The sequence below is a fragment of the Triturus cristatus genome, chromosome 3_1, assembly GCF_964204655.1.
Source record: "Triturus cristatus chromosome 3_1, aTriCri1.1, whole genome shotgun sequence".
NCBI lineage: Eukaryota > Metazoa > Chordata > Amphibia > Caudata > Salamandridae > Triturus > Triturus cristatus.
Genome location: NC_140583.1, coordinates 582,942,196 through 582,965,058, shown reverse-complemented (window position 1 = coordinate 582,965,058; position 22,863 = coordinate 582,942,196). Strand labels below are relative to the sequence as shown.

The 22,863-nt window shown below is 42.8% G+C and overlaps 1 protein-coding gene across 3 annotated transcripts in view; it reads right to left on the bottom strand.

The window, feature by feature from the left end:
* MCTP2 (multiple C2 and transmembrane domain containing 2) overlaps positions 1-22,863 on the bottom strand; it is a 765,697-nt gene that overhangs the window by 115,968 nt on the left and 626,866 nt on the right. For all 3 annotated transcript variants that reach the window (XM_085644499.1, XM_085644501.1, XM_085644500.1), the window contains one exon: positions 11,119-11,160. In XM_085644499.1, the coding sequence (XP_085500625.1) occupies positions 11,119-11,160 (42 nt within the window). The remainder of the gene's footprint in view (positions 1-11,118; positions 11,161-22,863) is intronic.

The window sequence follows — 22,863 nt, the reverse complement described above, 5'->3', positions numbered from 1 at the left end:
GCAGGCAAAAGCGTGAGGATACAGCAGAATGCCTCCTTCCTCTCTGTGTTTTATGAGTAAATAATTCTTTTTCTTGGGTCTAAACATCACCACCATATTTGTAGTTGTATTTTCTGTGGTTCAAAAATAAATGTTGAGTTCACCTTTAAGTCTTTTAATACACAATGAGTGAGAGTAGGGAATCCTATCAGGACCATGATGCAGAAAGGACTGCATCAGCTAAGTCTATGCAGCATAGACAAAAAAAAAAAAAGTGACATGAGGTGATGAATGCATAGCGCATATGTGTCATGAAACTACTAATGCCTGCGTCATTTAGGCGATGTGTGATGGAAATACATACACACATCACCACATGTGTGCACATGCTGGATGATGCAGGCACCGTTATATTTATTTTTATTTCCTGATACAAGATGGTGAAATCCACTTGCCATTTGCGTTGAATGGAAAAATACATTTTCGATTGTTCTAAGATTCATTACAGAAAGAGGAGTGGCCCGCAGTAAATGAAAGCGGCAGGGCATTCCCAAAATGTAAATAATTCTAAGAATGTAAAATCACTACCAGGGATGGATGACCAAGAGAGGAGAGGGTGTGGGAAGCAACAGGGAGTGGGAAAGGAGGATTACATAAAAATTAAAATAAAGCTAGGTGGGGGAGAGAAGTGATGAAGGGGAGGAAAAACAGCACATGAGTTAGAGTAACACAGATTCCGGTGATGGTTTTAGTGGTGCCGAGAAGCATATGAGAGCGAGAGCAGCAATTACCAGAGAGCAACACTGATCACAGTGGGGCATGTATTTTGCCAATGAAAAAGTACATGAGGGAGAGAGATGGAAAATCCATGCATTCTCATGGAGTACTTAACAAGAAAAGAAAAAAGTGGTTCCCTAAAAAGTGAGCAGTGGAAAACTACAAGTGAACCATTATAAAGGACGGTAATGGAGCAATGCTCCAGGGGAGGGACAAACACAAGGAAGGGAAACTACTTTATAAGAAGCAAGAGTGTCAAAAAGCCAACTAATGGAAAGTAATGGGCAGGCTTTAACCCCACAGTAAGTATTGTTATGGTTTACAAGCGGCATTTCCCTGCAGGCTGAAAAAGCTGTCTAGTTAGCAAGACCTAAAAAGTAGCTGTAAATCACAGTTGGTGACTGCTCGTGCAGCTCCTCCTTTTGCAAAAATACAGTCAACTGTGTGTCACAAAATCACTTCAAAATCATGATGGACGTTAACAAAATACGATAATGAAAAGTTAAAAACGATACTGAAAAGTAAAAAAGTACTAATGACTGGGAAAAGTGAATTGGGATGTGAGTTTGAGTTGGTCCTGAGAATGAGTGTTGCGCCTGGGTTTTCTTAGACTGTATATTGCACATTACAGATTATTTATTGACGTTTATATATTAATCATATTTTTTGTACCTTGAGAAATGTCGTAATAAATTTGATATATTTGTTCTAATATTTTTGTCTCAGATCATTAGTGCCCTCTGAATTAAGGGTTTGTTGGCTTTGAGCACACTGTACTTCTCTATTGCGGCGATGTGACACTGCTGTTTTTTGGCTTCATCCATGACGTGTAGCTTTTTTTCTTAAATACAGTTCAGGCAGTGGGTTTCTCCTTTTTGATGGTCCTGTCATTTCCCCTGCTCCCCTGCCCAGGCATCCTCTCAGGGGCCCCCTTCTGTGTGATTTTTCTTGGTTTCCAGGACAACAGCAGAGCAGGTAGACAGCAAGGGAACTTAAAGAAATTGAGATTTTACTAAAAACAGGCATATGTTAACATATTTGTATTATAATGCTGATATGTACCTGTGGGTGCTGTTACGCTGTATTTGATTATTAAAAAGCTAAACACGACAGGCATCAAAGTACGAGTGCATGTTTATCAGTTAAATAAATGTGGAAATTATACTGTCTTTCAACTCCATTTATTTGCGAAACTTAAAAGAAATGTTGATAAATACCAACAAGATGGACAAAAAATAAATATGCATAAATATAGACAGAAATGTTAGAAAAATGAGTACCGTAAAACCGGAGCCCTAATTATAATCAGGATTTCACTGGGATGCCACACCCCCTTCAGGAGTTGTGTCTGATGTCTCTATGAGACCCCAGCAGTGGCGCTGGAAGTAGCAATGCGAGGAGTGCTGCATTTAGATGGTAAATTAGCAAAAAAACCTACTATTTTATCACACTTGCAGCATTTACTGTGCATTCCATTATAAACTTTCACTTCACATGCAACTAAATTTGACAAAGTGCTGCTAAAGATATCTGTGTTTACTATCCTTTCTGACTGCAAATGTAGGTTATTTTGTAATTTTAACTAGTAAGACCGTTCCTCGGGTATAGGTGAAAAGAGACTGGTACTGTATCACTAAAGTATCTAACACATTAATAAATATGGGCCTGCAAAAGTAAACTACAAGTATCTCAAATGTTTCCTGCTGAAACCCCTATGAAATGTACACACCTCTCAATTAAGCGCAACACGGTGCTCGATAAAAGCCTTTGTTTCCGCACACCACTTCAACAGGCCCTCTTTACACATCAGCTTTTGGGATAATTGGGTCTCGCCTGAGCTATCGCGTAAGTGATGCTCTGGCAGGAGTTTTAGTAAGCAGGTTTTGTAAGTGCTAACTAGTGGATTTTCAGGCCTCCAGCTTGCGTTCGCGATATCGTGCACGCGCACAGCTGCTATCCTGCTTTCTAGCATCCCTCGCATGGCAGGCTTTCCTCCCCCTCTCTCACCCGCTCCTCCCCCTCCCTTACTGCGTGACAACAGACAACAGGCACCACTGGGCTCCATCCTCCCCCTCCCTTACTGCGTGACAACAGACAACAGGCGCCACTGGGCTCGAAGCCAGACAGATACAGTGCTCGTGTTTTCCGTTCACAGCCTCCATCCACCGTGTCTCATTTTTTTTACCATTTTACCAGCTCTACTTTACCACTCACTTTACACAGCCAATAGGTCTCGCCTTTGGGACCTTATAAGTGTTTAGTTATCCAGCATCAAGTGTTGCATGGCTAAACACCTATAAGGTCCCAAAGGCGAGACCTATTGGCTATGCCAATGCTTGTTTTTTAAGGCAACTAGTACACCCAGCGGCTCCCATCAGCTAAAACGTCTCTCATGGCCAAACCCTGCAACAGATTCATTGAACAAATGGCTGACTACCGATGTTGGCACATTTCAGTGCAGACTACTGTAAGCAGAGGTGTCACAGTTAGTCCACTGTGCTGCATGGGGCATATCTCAAAGCGAGTACTTGATCTCGGCACCCTTCCAATTAACAACAGAACACCCTCAAAAGACCCCCTTCATAAAAGCCGGTATAACCAAAATATAAAACAGAAAAATGTCTTAAATAGGCCCCTTAGAAACATTAAAGGTTTGCCGATTAACACGGCATCAATGGCAGGAGTCAGAAGTTCAAGGAAACATTCCAAACAACATGCGTGAGAAGCAAAATGGACCAATATTGAGGGACAGTGGCTAAAATATACACAAATCTGAAAGTGAGGATGCCGGCGAAAATTCTTGCAATTCATTAACTCCCTCTATCTATCGCTGGGATTTGTAGAGCGCATCAGCTACTCAAAGAGTGTCCTGACGCTATCAAGCAGGACCGGTCCTAACTAGTCAGGGATCAGAATACAGATTCGAAGAGCCAGATTTTTAACGGTGCTCGAATGACTGAATATTCATTGTAGCCCTAAGCTGCTGTGGTAGGGAGTTTCAATCCTTGGTTGCAAGGTAGGAATAAGAGCTACTGCCCCATTTTTTTCTTTTTAATCTTGGGGACTGTTAGACATTTCATCCTTGGCATGGTTCCCCTCTCTTTTTGCCTCTAGCTTTTGTATTATTTGACTGTGTGCTGGACTTTGTTTTTGCTGGTTTAGGTACTCTGGACATGTTGCCACTGCTGATCAGTGCCAAAGGGCAAGTGATCCCTGTGTAAATAGTGATTATGATTGGTATGATAACTGACAAATTAATAAAAGCTAAAAAAAAAAAAGAAGCCTGTTTATTTGCTTTGCTGACTATTGGATGCCCTTCAGCAGAGTAGATCGCTCATTATTATGGTCAAATTTATCTCAATAGGTTATTTTTCCACTGTTATTGAAAGCACTCCAGTGACTGTATTGGAACCCTTAGATTCAGGTAAAAGTACAAAAAACAGCCACATTTCAAGAAAGAAGAATGCCCAACAGGAGACCAAAGCAGGGCTGGATGCTGGCTCTACTGCTTTTTAACTACTATACGGCATCAGAGAGCTGAGAAGTTTGCCACTTGGGAACAACCCTCATTTGCAATGGAACAACTCCAGTTTTTAAATTTTGTCATTTTGAAAACTGTCCGTCTTAGAAGACTGGTTGAGCTCTGATTCTGAAGCCAAATGAAATGTTTCCTGTGTCAGGTTGATGTACTGATCTTTTCCAATCGTCTTTAGAAAGCTGAATTAGTAGTCTCTTATATTAAAAGTATGGCATTTAGAAATATCCTAAACAAAATGCCACAAAACGTTGAGGAAAAAACGTTTTAACAAAAATTTTAGAACTAAATTAGACCATCTCTTCGGGCCAAGCTTAGAAATTACATAGTCACTACGCGCAGCAACAAGACCATCCACAGAGTACTTTTAGAATGAAGATATTTCCTTAGAATGGTGCATATTACCAATTTGTATTGAGAAGTGTTGTGGTCAAGGAACATGGCTAAGTTAATGTGACTGCCCGGGGCACACAGTTTTCAGGTTATGTATGTCCCCTCCATTCATGGATTGGGTCAAGAGCCTTATCTAGCTAAAGACCTCTGTCTATACTACCAATTTTTTTTAAAACATTTTACTGCCATCACAACTTTAATGTAAGTCAAGGATTTAAGTTTAATCTTAATTTTTTAATGGAGGGTTGCTTACTTTTCATTCCTGTAGGGGTATTATCACTTATTTCATAAAACAACTAGCTTTTAATCAAAAGATGTTTAATATAATATTAGAACTTTCTTGTTAGAACTGGTGGTCTCTAGTTGGCTGAGGCAGTTACCTTAATCCAAATAGGGACCCTTGCTTCTAGTCAGGGAAAGGAGGGACACCCTTTTGATAACCCCTGCTCACCCCCTGGTAGCTTGGCATGAGCAGCCAGGCTTATCTTCAATCAATCAATCATGGCATTTGTAAAGCGCACTACATACCCGTGAGGGTCTCAAGGCGCTGGGGGGGAGGGGGGAAGCTTCTACTGTTCGAAGAGCCAGGTCTTGAGAAGTCTTCTGAAGGTCAGAAGTTCTTCGGTCTGCCGTAGGCGGATGGGGAGGGTGTTCCATGTCTTGGCGGTGAGGTGGAAGAATGATCTGCCGCCGCCGGTCATTCTTCGGATGCAGGGGACGGTGGCGAGGGCGAGGTCTGCGGAGCGGAGCTGTTGGGTGGGGGTGTAGAGGCCGAGTCGGCTGTTGAGGTACGTTGGTCCGGTGTTGTGGAGAGCCTTGTGTGCGTGGGTTAGGAGTTTGAAGGTTATCCTCTTGTTGACAGGGAGCCAGTGTAGGTCTTTCAGGTGGGGTGTGATGTGGCTGCGGCGAGGGATGTTGAGGATCAGACGTGCGGAGGCGTTCTGGATGCGTTGAAGCCGTTTCAGGAGTTTGGCAGGGGCTCCTGCGTAGAGTGCGTTTCCGTAGTCCAGTCTACTGCTGACGAGGGCATGGGTGACTGTCCTGGTTTCAGTGGGGAGCCACTTGAAGGCAATGTGTAAAGCATTTGCAACCACACTCCCAGTGAGACAGTGACAACAACACAAATGGACACCACACTGATGTATGAAAAAAGCAGTGTCTTTATCAAAAAGAAAAATACGATAAAAATCCAACATATACGTATTCATAATATTTCACTATTGCCGTTTGTTAGGCCAACAAACACTTGTAGGTTCTTGCGGTAATAATGAGCAGTTCACGATGTTCAAAAGCAGTCCAAATGCAATGTTATGCAGTTCGTAATGCAGTTTGTATCGTTAGACTAATGTAGTTCATAATGCAAGAATAATGCAATCCTCAATGCACGTAATCAGGCAGTTTGTAACGCAAGAATAATGCAATCCTCAATGAACGTAATCAGGCAGATCTTAATGAAAGTATAACGCACTCCTTAATGCAAGTAATACGGCAGTTTGTAATGCGAGAATAATTTAATCCTCAATGCACGTAATAAGGCAGTTCGTAATGCCAGAATAATTCAATCCTCAATGCAAGTAATCAGGCAGTTCGTAATGCAGAAATAATACAATCCCTAATACAAGTAATAAGGCAGTTCGTAATGCAGGAATAATACCAGGCCAATCGACGTCATTAGCACGCGCACCACTAGGCCCCAACAACAGTCCTGAACTTGCGAGGGCGGCCCCGGTTCTGCCGGGCAGGTCCGGCCTGCTTGAGGACTCAGCGCGTCTAAGGCGATGCAGCGGGAGAGAGACGGGAGCACTACTGTACTCCTCCTGCGTCTCCCCAGGCCACACACGCTTGCGGCTCCCGACCGGAGTCCAAGCCTTACCTAGGGGATGTGCTGCCTTGCTCTCTCTCTCTCTCTGCTTGCCAGACGTCCTGCTGGGCGCTCCTGATGACGACGCAGCTCCGATGCAAGGTGATGCTGTAGCCGGACAGGTTACGGTGCTGCTTCCTCCGTTGCAGACGATCTTGGCCAAATTCCTCTTGCGAACAACGATCACGATTATCTCACAACTTCCTTAGCTTTACGAAATCCTTCAGCATGTTGCGGCTCGGGCAGACAGCGGCGATCTTTATCCACAACCTCTGTTACGATGACGGCTCGGTCCACAAACAACTTCACAGCAGCATGGACGATGATTCACACTGTGGGGGCATGGCAGTCACGGGGCACTTTCCACCAGCACCACGGACCCCAACGGCAGTCTCAGGCTGCACACGCACAAAGCGTCGCTGAGACTCGATTGGGTTTCGGGCCACACAGTCCCGGGGCAATGCTCAAAACGGTCTCAGGCTGCAAAAAGCACACGCACAAAGCATCGCTGAGACACACTTGGAAACTTTTATGTTCCTGAGTTTCCACAACAGGGAGCCAGCTCTCCTCGGGCCCTTGGGGACAAGTTACTTCAGGATACAGCACACAACAAAGTCCCTTCAAGCAGGGGGACATAGCACACAGCAAAGTCCCTTAGCCTCTCCTTAGTTAAATCAGAAAACTGCAGGCCAGCATCAGAACACACAGCAAGGGTCAGTCCTTCACTTCAGTCTCTTCAGCTGTTCTTCCTCGGCAGAGGTTCCTCTTGACCACAAAGTAATTTCAATCCTTTTCAGTCTTGATCAGTCCAATATTCAGGGGTTTCAGCTCTCATAGTTATACCCCTAAATGTCTTTGAAGTCTTTGTGTTCAGAGGGGCACTGACCCCTGTCCAAACCACTTCTGGGTGTCTCCCTGCCAGTGACACCTTCTTCCTTTGATTATTCGGGGACTGGTTCCTCAATCACTCAGCACGAGGTGGAGTCATTCTTTTAAGGCAACAGCGCAGGCCTCTTCACCTCCAGGGGCTACTCCTCCCCCCTACACTCCAGATGCAGGTCAGCCTGTTGCTGTCTAACCTCCTCCCCTGGGTCAAGACATTTCCCAGAACCTATCTCATTCAAATTCAGACAGTCAACCCACAACCAGGCAGAGACACACAGAATTGTTAGAACAAAGAAACCAGCCACTTCTAAACACACAATGCAAAAATCACCTTCTCAAAAAGATGTGTTATTAAATTGTGAATTCAGGCACACTAAACTACACCTCTTCATCTTAAGCCTATGGGAAGATAAACTGGAAACATAGTACACAGCCTTCCCCATTCTGTCCTATGGGCAAGATGGCCTTGCAACAGTGAAAAACGAAATGGAGTGTATTTCACAGTCAGGACATGGTACACACCTCAGTACATATCATACCATTCACAGACACTGCACCCTGCCTATGGGGGTACCATGGACCTACCATGGGGGGGGTCTGGTGTGCATAGGAAGGGAAGGGTAAGGCCTGGCAAGTGGGTGCACTTGTCAGGACAACATGGCAGTTAGCAAACTGTGTGCAGGCACTGCAGTGGCAGGCCTAAGTTCTCTCTTTAGGGCTTCTTGTGTGGGTAGCACAATTAGTGCTGCAGGCCCACTAGTAGCATTTGCATTACCGCCCTGGCGCACGCAGTGCCTTTACTAGAGACTTTACTAGTAAGGCAAACATACCAATTATGGACAACCAATTACCATAACTCTTTATACAGAGAGCATATGCACTTTAGCACTGATCAGCAGTAGTAAAGTGCCCAGAGTCCTAAAACCAACAAAAGCAGGTCAGAAACAATACAGGAGGAAGGCAAAAAGTTCAGGGATGACCCTGCAAAGAGGGCAAAGTCCAACATTTCTTTTGTTCTGGGCTTTACACTCTGCATCTAGAGAGCTGCATTTAAGAATTTAACATTGTTACTCTTGCATGGTTGAAGTCTCATGCTTAGTCAAAAATATGACCTGTAAACCTTCATTATACCTGTTCATCATTTATACATGGATGCCAATCATCAACCTCAAATTCAAGACTAAAGATGTCATTTAAAGTTTAGTGGCGCCGGAGTCCTGCTATAGCTTAGCAGACACCCAACCTCCAACTCGCTCTTATCTGCAATATTTAGAGTCTGGGAAAGCGCTTGATTTACCCTGGAGGTGTCTCTGCTGGTTTTGTCATTTTAAGTCTTTGACCAGAGAGCCTGTCTGAGAAGAGGCTGCTAGGTCACGGTAACAGTCATGCAAACATATTAAGTGTAGGACTACCACCACTCATTTTTCCTGTCCATGTCAGTTTAGTAAGGCATGGTGCACAATATGAATTATGGTCCCCACTTGCAAGAAGAAAACTCCCTGTGTCTCAGAAGCTTGTTTCTTCAAATAAAAAAGGTTTCCTGAGCGGAGGATTTAACAATGCACACGCTCTGCAAACTTCACTGCTGTGAAGGCAGCCACCGTAACACTGGGTTCCTTCACTACAGAGATGCCTGCATGGCAGGTGACAATCTCAAAATATAGCAGGTGGTCCTGTACCATTGGGTTGGAGGAATTCTCTTCACTGGCCTTGCAGGACAAAGTGTTACCTATCATTCTTAAAATAAACCCCTAAAATCTTCATTATTAATGGCAGCCATCACCTACCAGAGATATAGGCATTTCTCTACACCATCAAATAACAAGGTGTCAGCCCCTATCGAATGACCTATGCTAAATCTTTAGGCTTTCACAAACTCTTATTCTCTTCTTTAAAGATCATCGGGGGGGGGGGGGGGGGGAGGCCCAGACCACATGGTTCCAACTAAGTAATTGGGGTAGCAAAATTCTGTTAACTGGCCCACCTGATGCCAACTGTTTAAGTGCGTACTTAGCACAGCAGCTCATGAAATCACATAGAAAATTCGAATGGCTCAAGCTTTCCCTGCAACAACTAAAATGGCCTCACCATATTTGCTTTAAAGTTTGATCACTGAGCTACAGCTTATTGCGCACACACACAACGCAAACTCTCACATAATCAATCGCAGAATATCTGGTGATAACTCCACAAAAACATGGCTCCGTCTTGTGGTCCAAAATTCTCTTTAGCAACCCACATGAAAACAAGTCTTTGCTTTGTTTGCTCCAAGATGATGGTGATTTAACAAACAAGTGGACACAAACATTTGGTCACTACCTTTGGGCGTAGTAATTTTATATGAACAATGGTCCCTAACAACAGGAATAGAGACATGAAATGATATTGACATACCATTAGGTCGATATAAATGTTTTTGTCCATCTGGACGAAAGAGTCTTTTAATGTCTTTATATAAAATTAATCACACACAAGCAACATATAAGTGGGGACACATTTTGTCGGGAAAAACAAAAATAGAAGAAGAAAGCTCAGGCATTTACAAGGGCTTGGAATCAAATGTGCAGTTGTCCAAGCAAATACAAAAGTACAACACCATAGTACAATACAATCAACAATTCTGTGAGTATCAAGGTGTACAGAATCGACGATGTTTCGATCCCACTTAACTTGATACCGGGATCATCATCAGGACTTAAGGGTATATGCCTGAGGCTAATGCCTGTAAAACGGTCCTGTCAGTACACCCTATCCTGGATGGGACTGGGAGCAGCTGGCGCTGCAGGTGTAGGGGCGCACGTCATAAGAACCCCTTATGGCTTCTACTGGGTCCTGTAGCAATATAGGTCCTCAGAATTCGACTTAAGAGTCCAGCTCCGATTATCCTATTATTTGGAGGACCAGAAGAGTGACTAATCCAATCCTGCACTTCTATGAGTGCTGGAGTTCCTGGGGGTTCCCGTGGGAACAAATACCCTTCGTGTTTGAATGTGCAGTCCGAGTGGGGTCCTCTGTACTTCAAACCGTAACTTCGGAGCGAGTCGCTGTGTATTTATGGTGTTTCATTGTCTTGTCCCAATATTTGCTGCTGGTGTGTTTATTCTGTGCTTTTATGGCTTTTACTAGCTGAATAAAAAAAAATGACTGACTGACAAACTTTTCTCTGCCTCAAAATATCATGATGTAACAAACTATCCATTCATTTTGTAACATGAACATTGTAACCCTACATGCATCCTTTATGCATTTCCTGCTATGTGTATCACTTTTAAGACTTTTACAATGCAATTTTAAAAGGGTATTATAAGGAGACCTTGATTCTACTCTTTATGTGTATTGCAGAGTCTGTGAGTTGTGGGAACTTAACTATTAAGCTGTAAGCCACCACTGTCTCACTCATCCCAGTGAGACCAGTGACCCCTCACATAATGCCAAGGGCATTTTATTCTTTTCTAGAGTAAGCATTTTATAGGGCACTGCATATTGTATGAGTTATCACTTCGCTTAAGCTGGAAAACACACCTATGTTGTCAAGACAATAAACAGAACATGATTCACTTTCTCCTTATTTGGCAGCTTGGAAATCTAAATCCGACTAGTAACTCATGAAATAGTCTTTACCTAGAAGGACGCAGTGAGAATAAGGTTTTCAAACGACGAAAGGGCCTAGAAAATGTGAAAATTTTACCTTATCATCATCATCTTCATCATCGCCTATATCCAAACTCTCCTACAAAACAAACAAGCTGTATTATTTTAATGTGAAAAATTACTTCCACAATTACCACATTTTACTAGATCTTCTAAACCATAATATGCTACATTAATGAAATAAAATACATTCACGTTCTTTAATATTTTAATTGAAAGAAACGTTCTGTGAATCTTACCAGTACTGTACAATATTGCAACATTTACTAGCTCTATAACTAAATGGTGATAGGAGCAGCTTTGTCGCACACTATGAACGACATGGGATTATGAATTAATTATTTGATTTAGTTCAGTCGATAAAGCTTGTAATGCACGGGTGATATTTCAAAACTGGCATGTCAATCATGAATTCAAGGGTCACTGCTCTACGGTACAACATCCCTCCTCATTGACAATTTATCACCTCTACAGTAGGTTTATGTTAAGGAACATACAGTTGTATGTTTAGTTTTTTGAAACATTATATGGCAATCCAAGACCTGGGCCTACACTAGACCAGCAGATCGACTAAAACCCACCAAGAGATGGGCTAATCCACACAGTGACGAGAACAGCTACATCATACCTGCCAGACTCAACAAAAATAAGGTTATGTAAAATTTGTGAAATATTCTTTTCTGTAATTTGCAACATTTTAGAAAATTACACAGAATTATGGGAAATGCAAAAAAAATAATTTAGTTCCATATTTTAGCGTGGAATGCATCCTTGCGTCTATTTTGGATGCTAAAATGCATATCGCTCTAAAAATAATAGTGCAAAAACCTAACGCTGCACAAACAATTGCCTCTTGCTTGCTTTGTTCATTCACATTGAACTTGAACATTCACATTAATCCCTTGGTTCGGCTATTGGGATTTCCATCCAAGCAGACTTGAAATTATGCAATATGGCGTAAGGGGATAATGTTGAGATTTTTGTGTAGCAAGAGCGCTGCAAATGCCCAAATATTTCAGGATATTATGCCAGTTCAAAGAAAATTTCATCCGGCCCTAAACAAAAGCAATAATGGAGGGAGGACAATTCGCATAAAAAAATTAGACACAGCTATACAAAGAAGTGCAGTTAAGTTAAGATGTGGGGCTCCGTGACACCTACACATAGGGCTCTGCAACATCTAGGGCCAAGCATAAAAAATGTGGGTCTAAGCTACGCCATGAAACGTGTTCAAGAAACATCAAAATGGGGGAGGGGGGCACTAATGGACATCAAGATGTGTGGCCTAGCCACAACAATAGTTAACAGAAAGAGGTGCAGCTGAGCAACAAGATATTGCAATGGGTGAATCCCATATTTGTACATGCTACTCTGCAAAATTGTAATACTTCGCTATCCATCTTATCTCATACCGTCCTTTCATTCCTCGCTTTTCTTTATTTTTGTGTGTACGGTGTGGTGCCTCTGCACCATCAAGATCCATGTTATTCTGGTTTATCCACCTCTTGTTGAAAGGCATTTTTATTGTTTTGCCCATATTTCTCTTTGTCTACGTTCTCTTTTCAGATGTTCCTCCTCCAGCTCGTGGCCTTTTTTCTGTCCAAATTTTTCGATTCAACCGCTGTCTTGTTTGCTTAAACTTCTTCTGTTCTGCCTGAATGTGTGTGTGTGTAGATTTCTTTGGGCTCAAGTACTTCTCGTGAGCTTCTGGACATGTTTAAGACTCCAACAAATCCGTCTGAATAAATGTGATGTAAGCTTTATTTTTAATAGCTCATCTGATGATTTGTTTGTGACTCCCATGACACCTTGTTGTTCTTTGTTTGTTTCCCTTTCTCTGCTTTACACCTTTGCCAGTTGCTTTCATTGCGAGGTGTTAATTTTCGCACTTGCCTGTCAATGAAACTGTTATTTTATGAAGTGCTATTTACGACTAGATGCTATTCACAATAGCACTACACAAAGTACTGGAGACATATAGTTGGAACTAAGTGACAAAAAGAAGTGGTGCTAAGTAACACACGTAGGTGGGGCTGGCCAACAAAAAGCAATGCTGTCATGCTAGCATCTGCTGCAGGGTTATGCAACAAAAAGTGGTGGAGTCAAACTAAATGAGGCTGAGCTAAGCGACAGCAAAATGAGAGACTAAACAACAGTCGGATTAGAGGAAAAGTAAAGCCAAGAAGAAATCAAGAATTTGAACTTCAGAAATGTATTTGTTGACTCTGGAGACAAAGGCGTTTATGTTGCCATAAGGACTGATGTGGAGACAGGAGGTTAGAAGCAAGTATTGCTGGGTTGTTAAGGTTTTAATATCATCAAATAAGATCAATCACTCTTTTTGGATTTTGGATTTACGAGAAGGGAATTGGGGAATGGTCCGGCGTGTCCCCATTGACACGACCTTCAGGGTGATTAGGTCAAATGTTTGAGCATCCAATCTCTAGTCTGAGTGGACTGTTGGATGAGATCCATGGAACAGAGGAATAAGTAGAAGATATTTTCTGAACTATCATTGGAGTCTCCTCATTATAGATTGAAATCACCTAAAGTTTGTAAGAGTCAGAGAGAATAGGTGGATTACTAATGTGCACTATACATATGTCAGTAAAATTGAAAATGTCACCCGAGGATAATAGATGGCATTGTGCCGAATCAGTGGGATTTGCAGCTGTTTGTTCTCACCAATCAGGCAATGGAAGGAGGCACGGATGTTAGTGGCAGCTGCCCAACACTGGACTGTCTGAAATTTCATCTATACCTCTTCTAGGCTACTTTCCAGGTCACAATGCAGAACAGAGGAAGCAGTAGGACCATAATATTACGAGAAGTGCCTTTCGGCCAAGCCTCCGTTAAGTAAAAGAACATCTAGTTTTTTAATTAGTAATAGGGTCATACATTTTGAGCCTATGTTTCACTGTAGATCTGTAGTAGTATAGTAGGCAATGGAGAACAGCATGGGCAGGGGATGTAATTGAATTTGAGAGACTACTATGGTTAACTCTCATTTGCAAGTAAATATTCCCTGGAAGCTAGAGACAGAGACCGCTGTGATCATAGCAGTGGCTACATAGTCCCTGCAGTGGAACTCATCAGTGGAGGGGCAACTGTAAACTTCAAGAAGGTTAGGTATATTCTAATTGGAGAAGTAGTGGCTCGGTCAGTAAGGAGGAGGTTCCTGGTTGTCTCTCAGTATGGTGCACATGGCATTGTGATTAGTTGAATGTGGTCAGGACGTCTGACAAGGGAAGCAAAATGCTGAGCTGCGATTGGGGGAGAGAATTGTGCCATGTTCATATCAGCTAAGAGATCAATTCTGCGAAGAAGAGGGTAGAGAAAGTGGTATTTTGAGGAGTTCCGTGACCTGCTGCAGCTGGTGTCTGACAAGACGAGGTTATGAATCAAAGGTGAAGTTGAGGTGGTCATAGCTGACAGAGACCTAACTTTGAAGACATGTGAATTTATCTTCCCATTGTCCAAGGAGGAGGAGACTCTATGGTATGAATTAGATGATAAATATAGCATACTCAAACCACAAGCAGTATGGCAAGATGGGTGCTAGATTTGGAAACATACTGGGCGGAGGTTATTGAGCTAGAAGAGAGGAAACGTTTTACAGAGTAGATGTATAAGGAGTAGGGGTGGGTTGAGAGGAATACCATTTGGAGTGCAAGAAGAATCTATTGCAGTTGGTGGCAGATAATGGAAGTTACCTGTGTCATCAAAAGGGAAAGGAAGAGAGATAGATGTGAGCGCTGAGTGTGTTGATTTGAAGAAGACGACAAGCAGGGTGGAGAGAGGCAGAGGATAGACAAGAACTTTTGAGAGCTGTCTGTTAATCAGTGATAAAGGAAAAGGCTGAGAAGTAGATGACATAATATGGGAATGAAAGGGTGCATGGGGGAGAGACTGAGTGAGGAGAGGAAGAAGGCCATTATTGTATGGAAGAAGAGGGAGGGTGGGGATGAATGTCAATGATGTCAGGGTTAGGTCATGAAACTCAAAGTGAGCAAGAGGACTGAGAAATTCTAGAACATAGCAGTGTCTGAAAGCAAAGATCAAAGGGACACAATTTACCATCCTGTCTTCTTCCTGTTGTTGTAGAAAGAGATACCACTGAAGCTGGCTAAGGCAGAGATTGTCATTTTATGGCCCTAGAAAATCAGCTTTACACCACATATGTTAAAATAATTGATGTAAGATTTGGGGCAGAGTTTTTTGTTGAGTGTAGATGATAAGGTCAGTTTTATGTTTCCCCTTCCAATCACAGTGGTATTGGTCAGCACTAAGTGTTCAGGGTACTCTCTCATGACCTCGTTTTTCGTTAGAGAGGTTAGATGGATTTGGAATATTAAATGAGGATGGTGATTGGCCGCGTGAGATGACGTGCACCTCTTCATTCTATATCCATATTGTAAATTACATATCTGAAGCTTTAGTTATGAGTTACAGAACTGACTTGCTTGAAACCCCTCATGTGGTCGCTTCTTGCATCCAGACTACTTGGATTAGTACAAGCAGGTTTGTGAGAAAATGTTATTCTGATTGAGTGCCCCATAAGTATGTCAATTCTATCTGTTTAATCAGACTCTTACGTTGTTTATTTCCATTTGGACTTCACTACTATCATTATTGTCATGTTTTATTAAGAAGGACTAATAGATTTTTTATTTTAAGACTGCATACATTTTAGCCATGTAATCAACTATTTAAATGTTATCTAGTTGTCATGAAATAACCTTTTTGTGTCAATTTAAATATTATTTTGGTTAATTTTGCTATGATTTGGATATCCCTTTAAAGCCTTGTTTGAGAGAGTTGCTAAGGCTTTTGCTGAGAACAATAAATGAATAAACAAATAAATATTGACGGAGTTCGTACCCGCCTTGTAGAGAGTCCTATGAAACAGTTCAAAGAGAGTGGGGGGAGTTGTCGTAAAATCGTGACGGGCTGGGACAAACCAGCATATTGTTGTAATGCATTATAGTATTATGAACGAGCTGTACCTAGCGCGTGACAGCTGATGCCCATGAGCTCTCCTGCGCGAGAGCACCCTTTGTTCTCCTCCCCTTCCCATTGGTTCCCCAACATTCTATGTTCCCAACTGCTATGCTGTCCAACTCCCAACTGTCATTAATGAGGTCCTAACCCTGACTGATTTACCGCACTCTGTGTGGGGCTGTATGGAATAAATCTTAAGAACCCTGATTACGAGTTGGCTTCATTTCCACAAGTGGCGACGAGCGGACTACCTCTACAGCCCCTTACTGCGGTGTATACTACGTCTCTGCTTTCTCTTGCACACGTCACGGTGATGTGCACACCACACTTTCTTATTGTGCCATAACCCATCTGTGAGTCACCTGCATCACTCAGTACCAATTTAGTTTCTCAAGTGACACACACACACCAACTTTATATATTGTGTGTTCCATCGTGCAGTATTCTCCTCTCTCCTGCAACATATTTTCAACGTCTTAGTATCCACTATGTGTGCATTAAACTCCTTGAACTTCTCACAGCCACAAGCCTTTCTTCCCCTCAAAGGCGCACCATGCATGCCATGGAAAGAATGGAAAGAGTATTTTTGTAATTACATTGAAACAGTGGAGGATGAGGATTTCACGCCTGCTAAGAAGAATGAAGTGCTACTGTATTGTTTGGGTCCAGGAGGTTTGAAAACATACAACAGTATTGAAAAAAAAGTTAGGGAGGGCGATGATGTATTTCAGCATGCTTTAGATGACTTGGATGCTCATTTTTCACCAATTGTCTGCGTCACTGTAGACTGCTACAAATTTTCAAGGAAACAGGGCAAAGATGAGAGCATTGACGAATAGGTCTCCGCCTTGAACAATTTAGCTCTGACATACAGATTTGGACAATTACAAGAGGAGTTCGTACGTGACCAGATAATTATGCACGCTAGTAATCCCAATATTCAAGACAAACTTTGGGTAAATGGCGAATCTCCTTTGAAAGAGGTGGTTGCTCTAGTTAAAAAAGCGGAACTTACTGGCAGATGTGCCAAAGCTGTCCTTTATGAGCCCAATGTTGCAAAAGCAATCAATTCATCCAATGCGAGCAAACTAAGGTCCAAGGAAAATACTCGTGGAAGTCCTTGCGTTTCCTACAAGAGAAGTGAACCCTACAAGATGAAACTCACTCACGAGAAGGGTCATGTTAAAAAATACAATGATAAAACGGAACACAAATGTTATCGTTGTGGGTCTCCCTTCCACTTTGCAGATTTCATAAAATGCCCTGCCAGATATCAGAAGTGCACGTCCTGTGGATTAACAGGTCATATTGCAAAAGTATGCAACAGGAATCTCTCTAAACATAGCAAACCTGTGAAACCCATCCAAGAGGAGGACGACTTTGGGTCGGAGAATTCAGACTACTCTGAATCTGACAGCATCAACTATGTATTCTCCATCGAATACGACATACTTGAACTTACTCCTTCAAGGATCAAAAAACCTGTGTGTGAAATAAGATTGGGCGGAGTGTCTGTGAACATAATAGCTGACTCAGGCTCCCCGTTCACAATAATTAATGAGAATATATGGAAACAGCAATTTGTGGGCAACATTGGAGCATCACTTGAAAAGTCCAACGTAATCGCTAGAAGTTACACGGGCGATAATATTGAGTTCTTAGGAACCCAAGTATTAGAATTTGAATTCAAAAACAGGAAGGCGTTTTGTAAACTCTTTGTAGCTAAAAAGGCCCTTCCGTGTTAGGATGGTGTGATCAAGCTGACCTGGGCATCATTCTCAACCCCAATAGTGCTGACCCCGTGTTGTCCATAGATGATTCGTACAAATACACCATCCACAGAGATTACCCTGAAGTGTTCTCTGGCAAAGTGGGCCTTCTAAATAGTTTCCAACATAAAATTGAATTAAAAGCCTCGCCCATCCCATGCATTTACAAAGTGAGACATTTACCCGTTTCTGTCAGAAACGATGTTCAGATGGAACTTAACAGGCTGGTCAATGACGGAATAATCGAAAAAGTTGAGTCTGCAGAGTGTGTTTCTCCCCTGGTTGTCGTCAAACGTCCCAATGGAAAAATCAGACTTTGCATAGACCTCGGAGACCTCAACAAGAATATAATCGCCTCGTATCTGTGAAATTTTCAATGCTACAAATGACATGCTTGTATTTTCCATCATTGGTTTAAAATCCGCGTATCCTCAGATACCGCTACACGTGAATAGCAAAAAGTACACCACGTTCATCAAGTCTTTCGGCTGTTACCGTTTCACCAGAGTACCGTTTGGTCTGGCTTCGGCCGTAGCGCTTTTCCAAAGAGTAATGACATCCATCTTTGAGAGCGTTGATGGTGTGAGGTTTTTCCTAGACGATATCTCGGTCATGGGAAGCAGCCAATTGGAACATGACACACGCCTCAGGCAGGTATTGGATAATTAAAAAAGCATGGGCTAACAGTGGAGTTAGATAAATGTAAACTTTCCCAAAATAAAGTGGTTTACCTGGGTCACACGATCAGTCATGAATATATCAAACCTAAACAAGGCCTAGTTGATGCCATCCTTAATGCTCCCTTCCCATCCAACAAAGAGGATGTGAGAGCCTTCCTCGGCTTAACAGAGTACTACTTGAAGTTCATGAGAAACTTTTCAGAGAAAACGTACAGTTTGAGGCAATTACTCAAAAACAGAACCAAATTTGAATGGTCCCCGGAGTGTCAGAACACTTTCAACACCATCAAAAAGGAAATTAGAAATGCACCCTTTCTCAAAGGGTTTGACCCTAAAGCTGAAATCTACTTAACCAGCAACAAAGGTCTGGGTGCTGTGCTGGCACAGAAAGATGCAGAGAAAAATGAATGGGTTGTGGCTTTTGCGTCCAGATCACTCACCTCGGCTGAGGAAAAGTACTCAGTGATTGAAATCGAGATGCTGGTCTGTTTGTGGGCGCTCAATTACTTCAGAGTGTACATTTGGGGATACAACATATACCTGCGCACTGACCACAAACTGTTGATCAAGATTCTCTCTGCCTCTGGTCTGCAGAATGCTTCCCCACTGCTTAGTAAAATGTCTATCAAATTTTTGGACTACAACTACACTGCTGAATACTGGCCAGGAGTCAAGAACAAGGTAGCTGATTTCCTGAGCAGATTACCCCTACCGCACAATGAAATCCTAGATAGCCAAGAAGGAGCTGAGAAGGTAGCATTACTGTTCAACTCAGACCGTGACGGGATCTCGGCGGAGGAGTGAGAAAGACATGTCAAAAGATCCCACACTACAGGACTTATGTAAATACATCAACAGCTCCTGGCCTGAGAAACGACGCCTTCACGATAATGTCAAAGTTTATTGGGAAATAAGAAATGAACTCAGTTTGGAAAATGGAGTGTTGTGCAGGATTGGTAAAGCTATAGTCTCCATCACGCTCAGAAACAAAATCCTCAACTTGTGCCACATAGGTCACCAAGCAGAGAGTCAGAACCAGTTATTGGTGGCCTAGTATGGACAAGCAGATCGAAATCCTTATAAGAAATTGCGTGGACTGCAATGATTCTGACAAGACCCTTAAGACCTCCAGGGTTCCACTTTCTCCCCTCAAACCCTCTACAATGGCATGGAAGAGAATAGGTTTAGACATTGCCGGACCCATTGAAGGATACGATGGAGTGATCAAGTACATTCTGGTAGCCATGGATCACTTCTCCAAGTGACCCGAGATAGAAATAGTTTCAGGAATAGACAGCTCTACGATCATTTAATTTCTGGACAGGCTATTCTTGAGTGAGGGGTTACCCAAATACTTGCTCACTGACAATGGTCCCCAATTCTCCTCCGAGGCATTCAAGTCATTCCTTGGGAGGAATTGCATCACCCACCACACCACCTCGCTCTACCATCCTGAAGGTAATGGCCTCATCAAACGTTTTAATTGTGTCCTGAAAGGGCATATACAGTTGTCAAGGAATGCTAACCTCAGCTGGGAAGAAGAATTGTTCAAACTTATCTGGGCATTCAGGATCTCCCCTTGTGCCAGCACCAGTGTAGCACCTTTTGTCCTCATGAGAAGCAGACAACCCCTGAGCAAAGACCTGGGTTGGATGCCCGCGTCCAAACAATTGCAATGGTCGCTAGACACCCTCAGAAATAACAATGTGAAGGCGCAAAAATGCTATAAAGATTGGTACGACTCCAAACATGGAGTAAAAGAACATTCCTTCAGAATCGGCGATTTAGTCAAAGTTTGCCTTGAAAGGAAAGTCAGGAAAGGAGAAAGCAGACTCACCGCTCCTCCCCACATCAGCAAACTGTACAACAACGCTGCCAGACTGAGTGATGGCAAGGTCTGGCACATGAACAGGTTGGCCAGATATCATCTAGAGGCTAAAGAATTGAGTCAACTTCAGCATAATAGAACCAGCAAAGACTTGTGGGTTGATTACGACGAAACTGGAAAGGATCACAGTCCCACGCCTTGTGACAGTTGGGTGAGCCCTACAAATGAGAGTGCGCAAGATCACCCACCCATCACTGACTCCACTGATTGTCACAGATCAGTTTGTTGCTGTCAGCTCGCGCCCCGGTACCTAATCAGAGCTGCGATGGTGATTCACATTCTGACTCTGAAGTCACATCTGACAGTCAAGGTTTCAGTGGTAGGCTCGGTAGAACCTGTAACGATCCCCACTCTGACACTGAAGTTTGGTCTGACCCACACAGGGTCAAGGGAAGGTTTGGCAGAACCATCATCAAACCTAAACGCTATGACGATTTTGTTTGTGAATAGTTGTTGTAGTTTAACAATCTAGAACGGAAGAAGTGTTGTAACGTATTTTTGCAGTTAAAGATTCAAGAGAGGAAGATGTGTTGTAATGCATTATAGTATTATGCACGAGCTGTACCTAGCGCGTGGCAGCTGATGCCCACCAGCCCTCCTGCGCGAGAGCCCCCTTTGTTCTCCTTCCCCAACATTCTATGTTCCCAACTGCTATGCTGTTCAACTCCCAACTGTCATTAATGAAGTCCTAACCCTGACTGATGTACCGTACTCTGTGTCGGGCTGTATGGAATACATTTTAAGAACCCTGCTAACAAGTTGGCTTCATTTCCACACATATCATCCAGCAGAAACTACTACGGAATAAATCACAACGTGCATGAATGGGTTGATGACAGCAATACTATCTTGCATTCTGTCTATCACAAGTCTGTTGTTCTCCCAATTTATATAGGTAAAATGGCTTGTACACTTTAGTAACTGACTTACCAGGCTTGACTGTGGTAAAGGCTCATGCACTCCAGGTGTGCCACACTCCTTTTTCATAAATCTTTTTATTGATTTCAAACATAGTTATTATACGTGTCAGATCATCTTTTCTGTTAACAAGCATAATATTTCACATTTAAACAATGACCCTTTGAGTTCAACATTTTCATGAAACATTTTAATCAAATCTGTTTCTGGTTCTGTTATCTTCCGTTAGTTCAGAGGATGGGTAGAGACAGATCTCTCCTCTAAATTAGTTCCATTTCCCCCATTTCTTATTCCACTTTTTGGGGCATCCCCTGCTCTTAAAAACCTCTTTCTCTTCTATCATACATTTGTCCATTTTGTTTGCCCAATTTCCCATTGTTGGTAAAGTCCCCTCGCCCCATCTCATGGCTATACTTCGTTTGGCTAATGTAAACCCCAAGGTGGCCCATTGTTGCTCAGTGCTAGTGAGGTCTGTGGCATCCCATACATTAAGCAGCCCCAGTTTGGGTGTACGCGTGATTTCTTTGCCTATTGTGGTTTGCATACGTCCTGTGATCTTCTCCCAAAACGATGTTATGTTAGCACAGCTCCAGAGCACATGCTAGAATGTGGCTTCTTCCGTGCAAAGCCGAAGACAGCATGCATTGTCTCTGCGGCCCAGTTTGGTTAATATTGACCCAGTTAGATATGTTCTGTGTAGGATTTGAAGTTGTATCAAGCGGAGTCTAAGTGGTATGGCTGCTTCTCGTGGGGACATTAGTGCACTTTGCCACTCGTCATCTTCGAGTTGCCCTATATCATCCTGCCACTGTGTTCAGAGTCGTGTGAGTGGATCTGGTAGATTATTGCACAATTTCCGATATATCATAGAGATGGCCTTCTTGGTCATGGGCTCAGACAACAATCTATCCTCTAGTGGGGACGCTTCCAGCACCTCCCCTTGTGTAGGGAAAATCGCATTGAGCGCGTGTCGGATTTGCATGTACCTGTACACTTCCTGGTGGGCAAGATCATACTCCTTTTGCAGGTCTATAAACCTGAGGATTATTCCTTTTTTCCACAAATCTCTTACGGTTGAATTTCTGATGGTGTCCCACTTATCGAAACCCAACTGAGTGCACAACATACCCAGTTTTTGTGTTGTCCAGAGTGGGGTAGCTTGAGTTATAGTGTCGTGCCAACTGAGTGTCTCGATTGCCTGGTACCATATTCTGACCGTAAGATCTGTGGGGGTTGCTAGGCATTTTCGTGTAGGTTTGGAGTATAGAGCCCTATTATAGCCGTCCCTTCCCAACTGTAACCTATCCAGGTGAAGTGCTGATTCTGTTTGGGGGCTGTATACCCTTTTATTAATAACTCCCAGTTCGGCCGCCCACTAATAGAGTTTTAAAATGGGAAGTGCAATTCCGCCGTCGTAGCAGCTCTGGTAAGTTTATGCATGGCTATACCACACTCCCTTCTTGAGACTCACCAACACAGTTGGTGCCTCCTGGCACAATCCTCAGGTTGCTGTAGCTCTACATGCC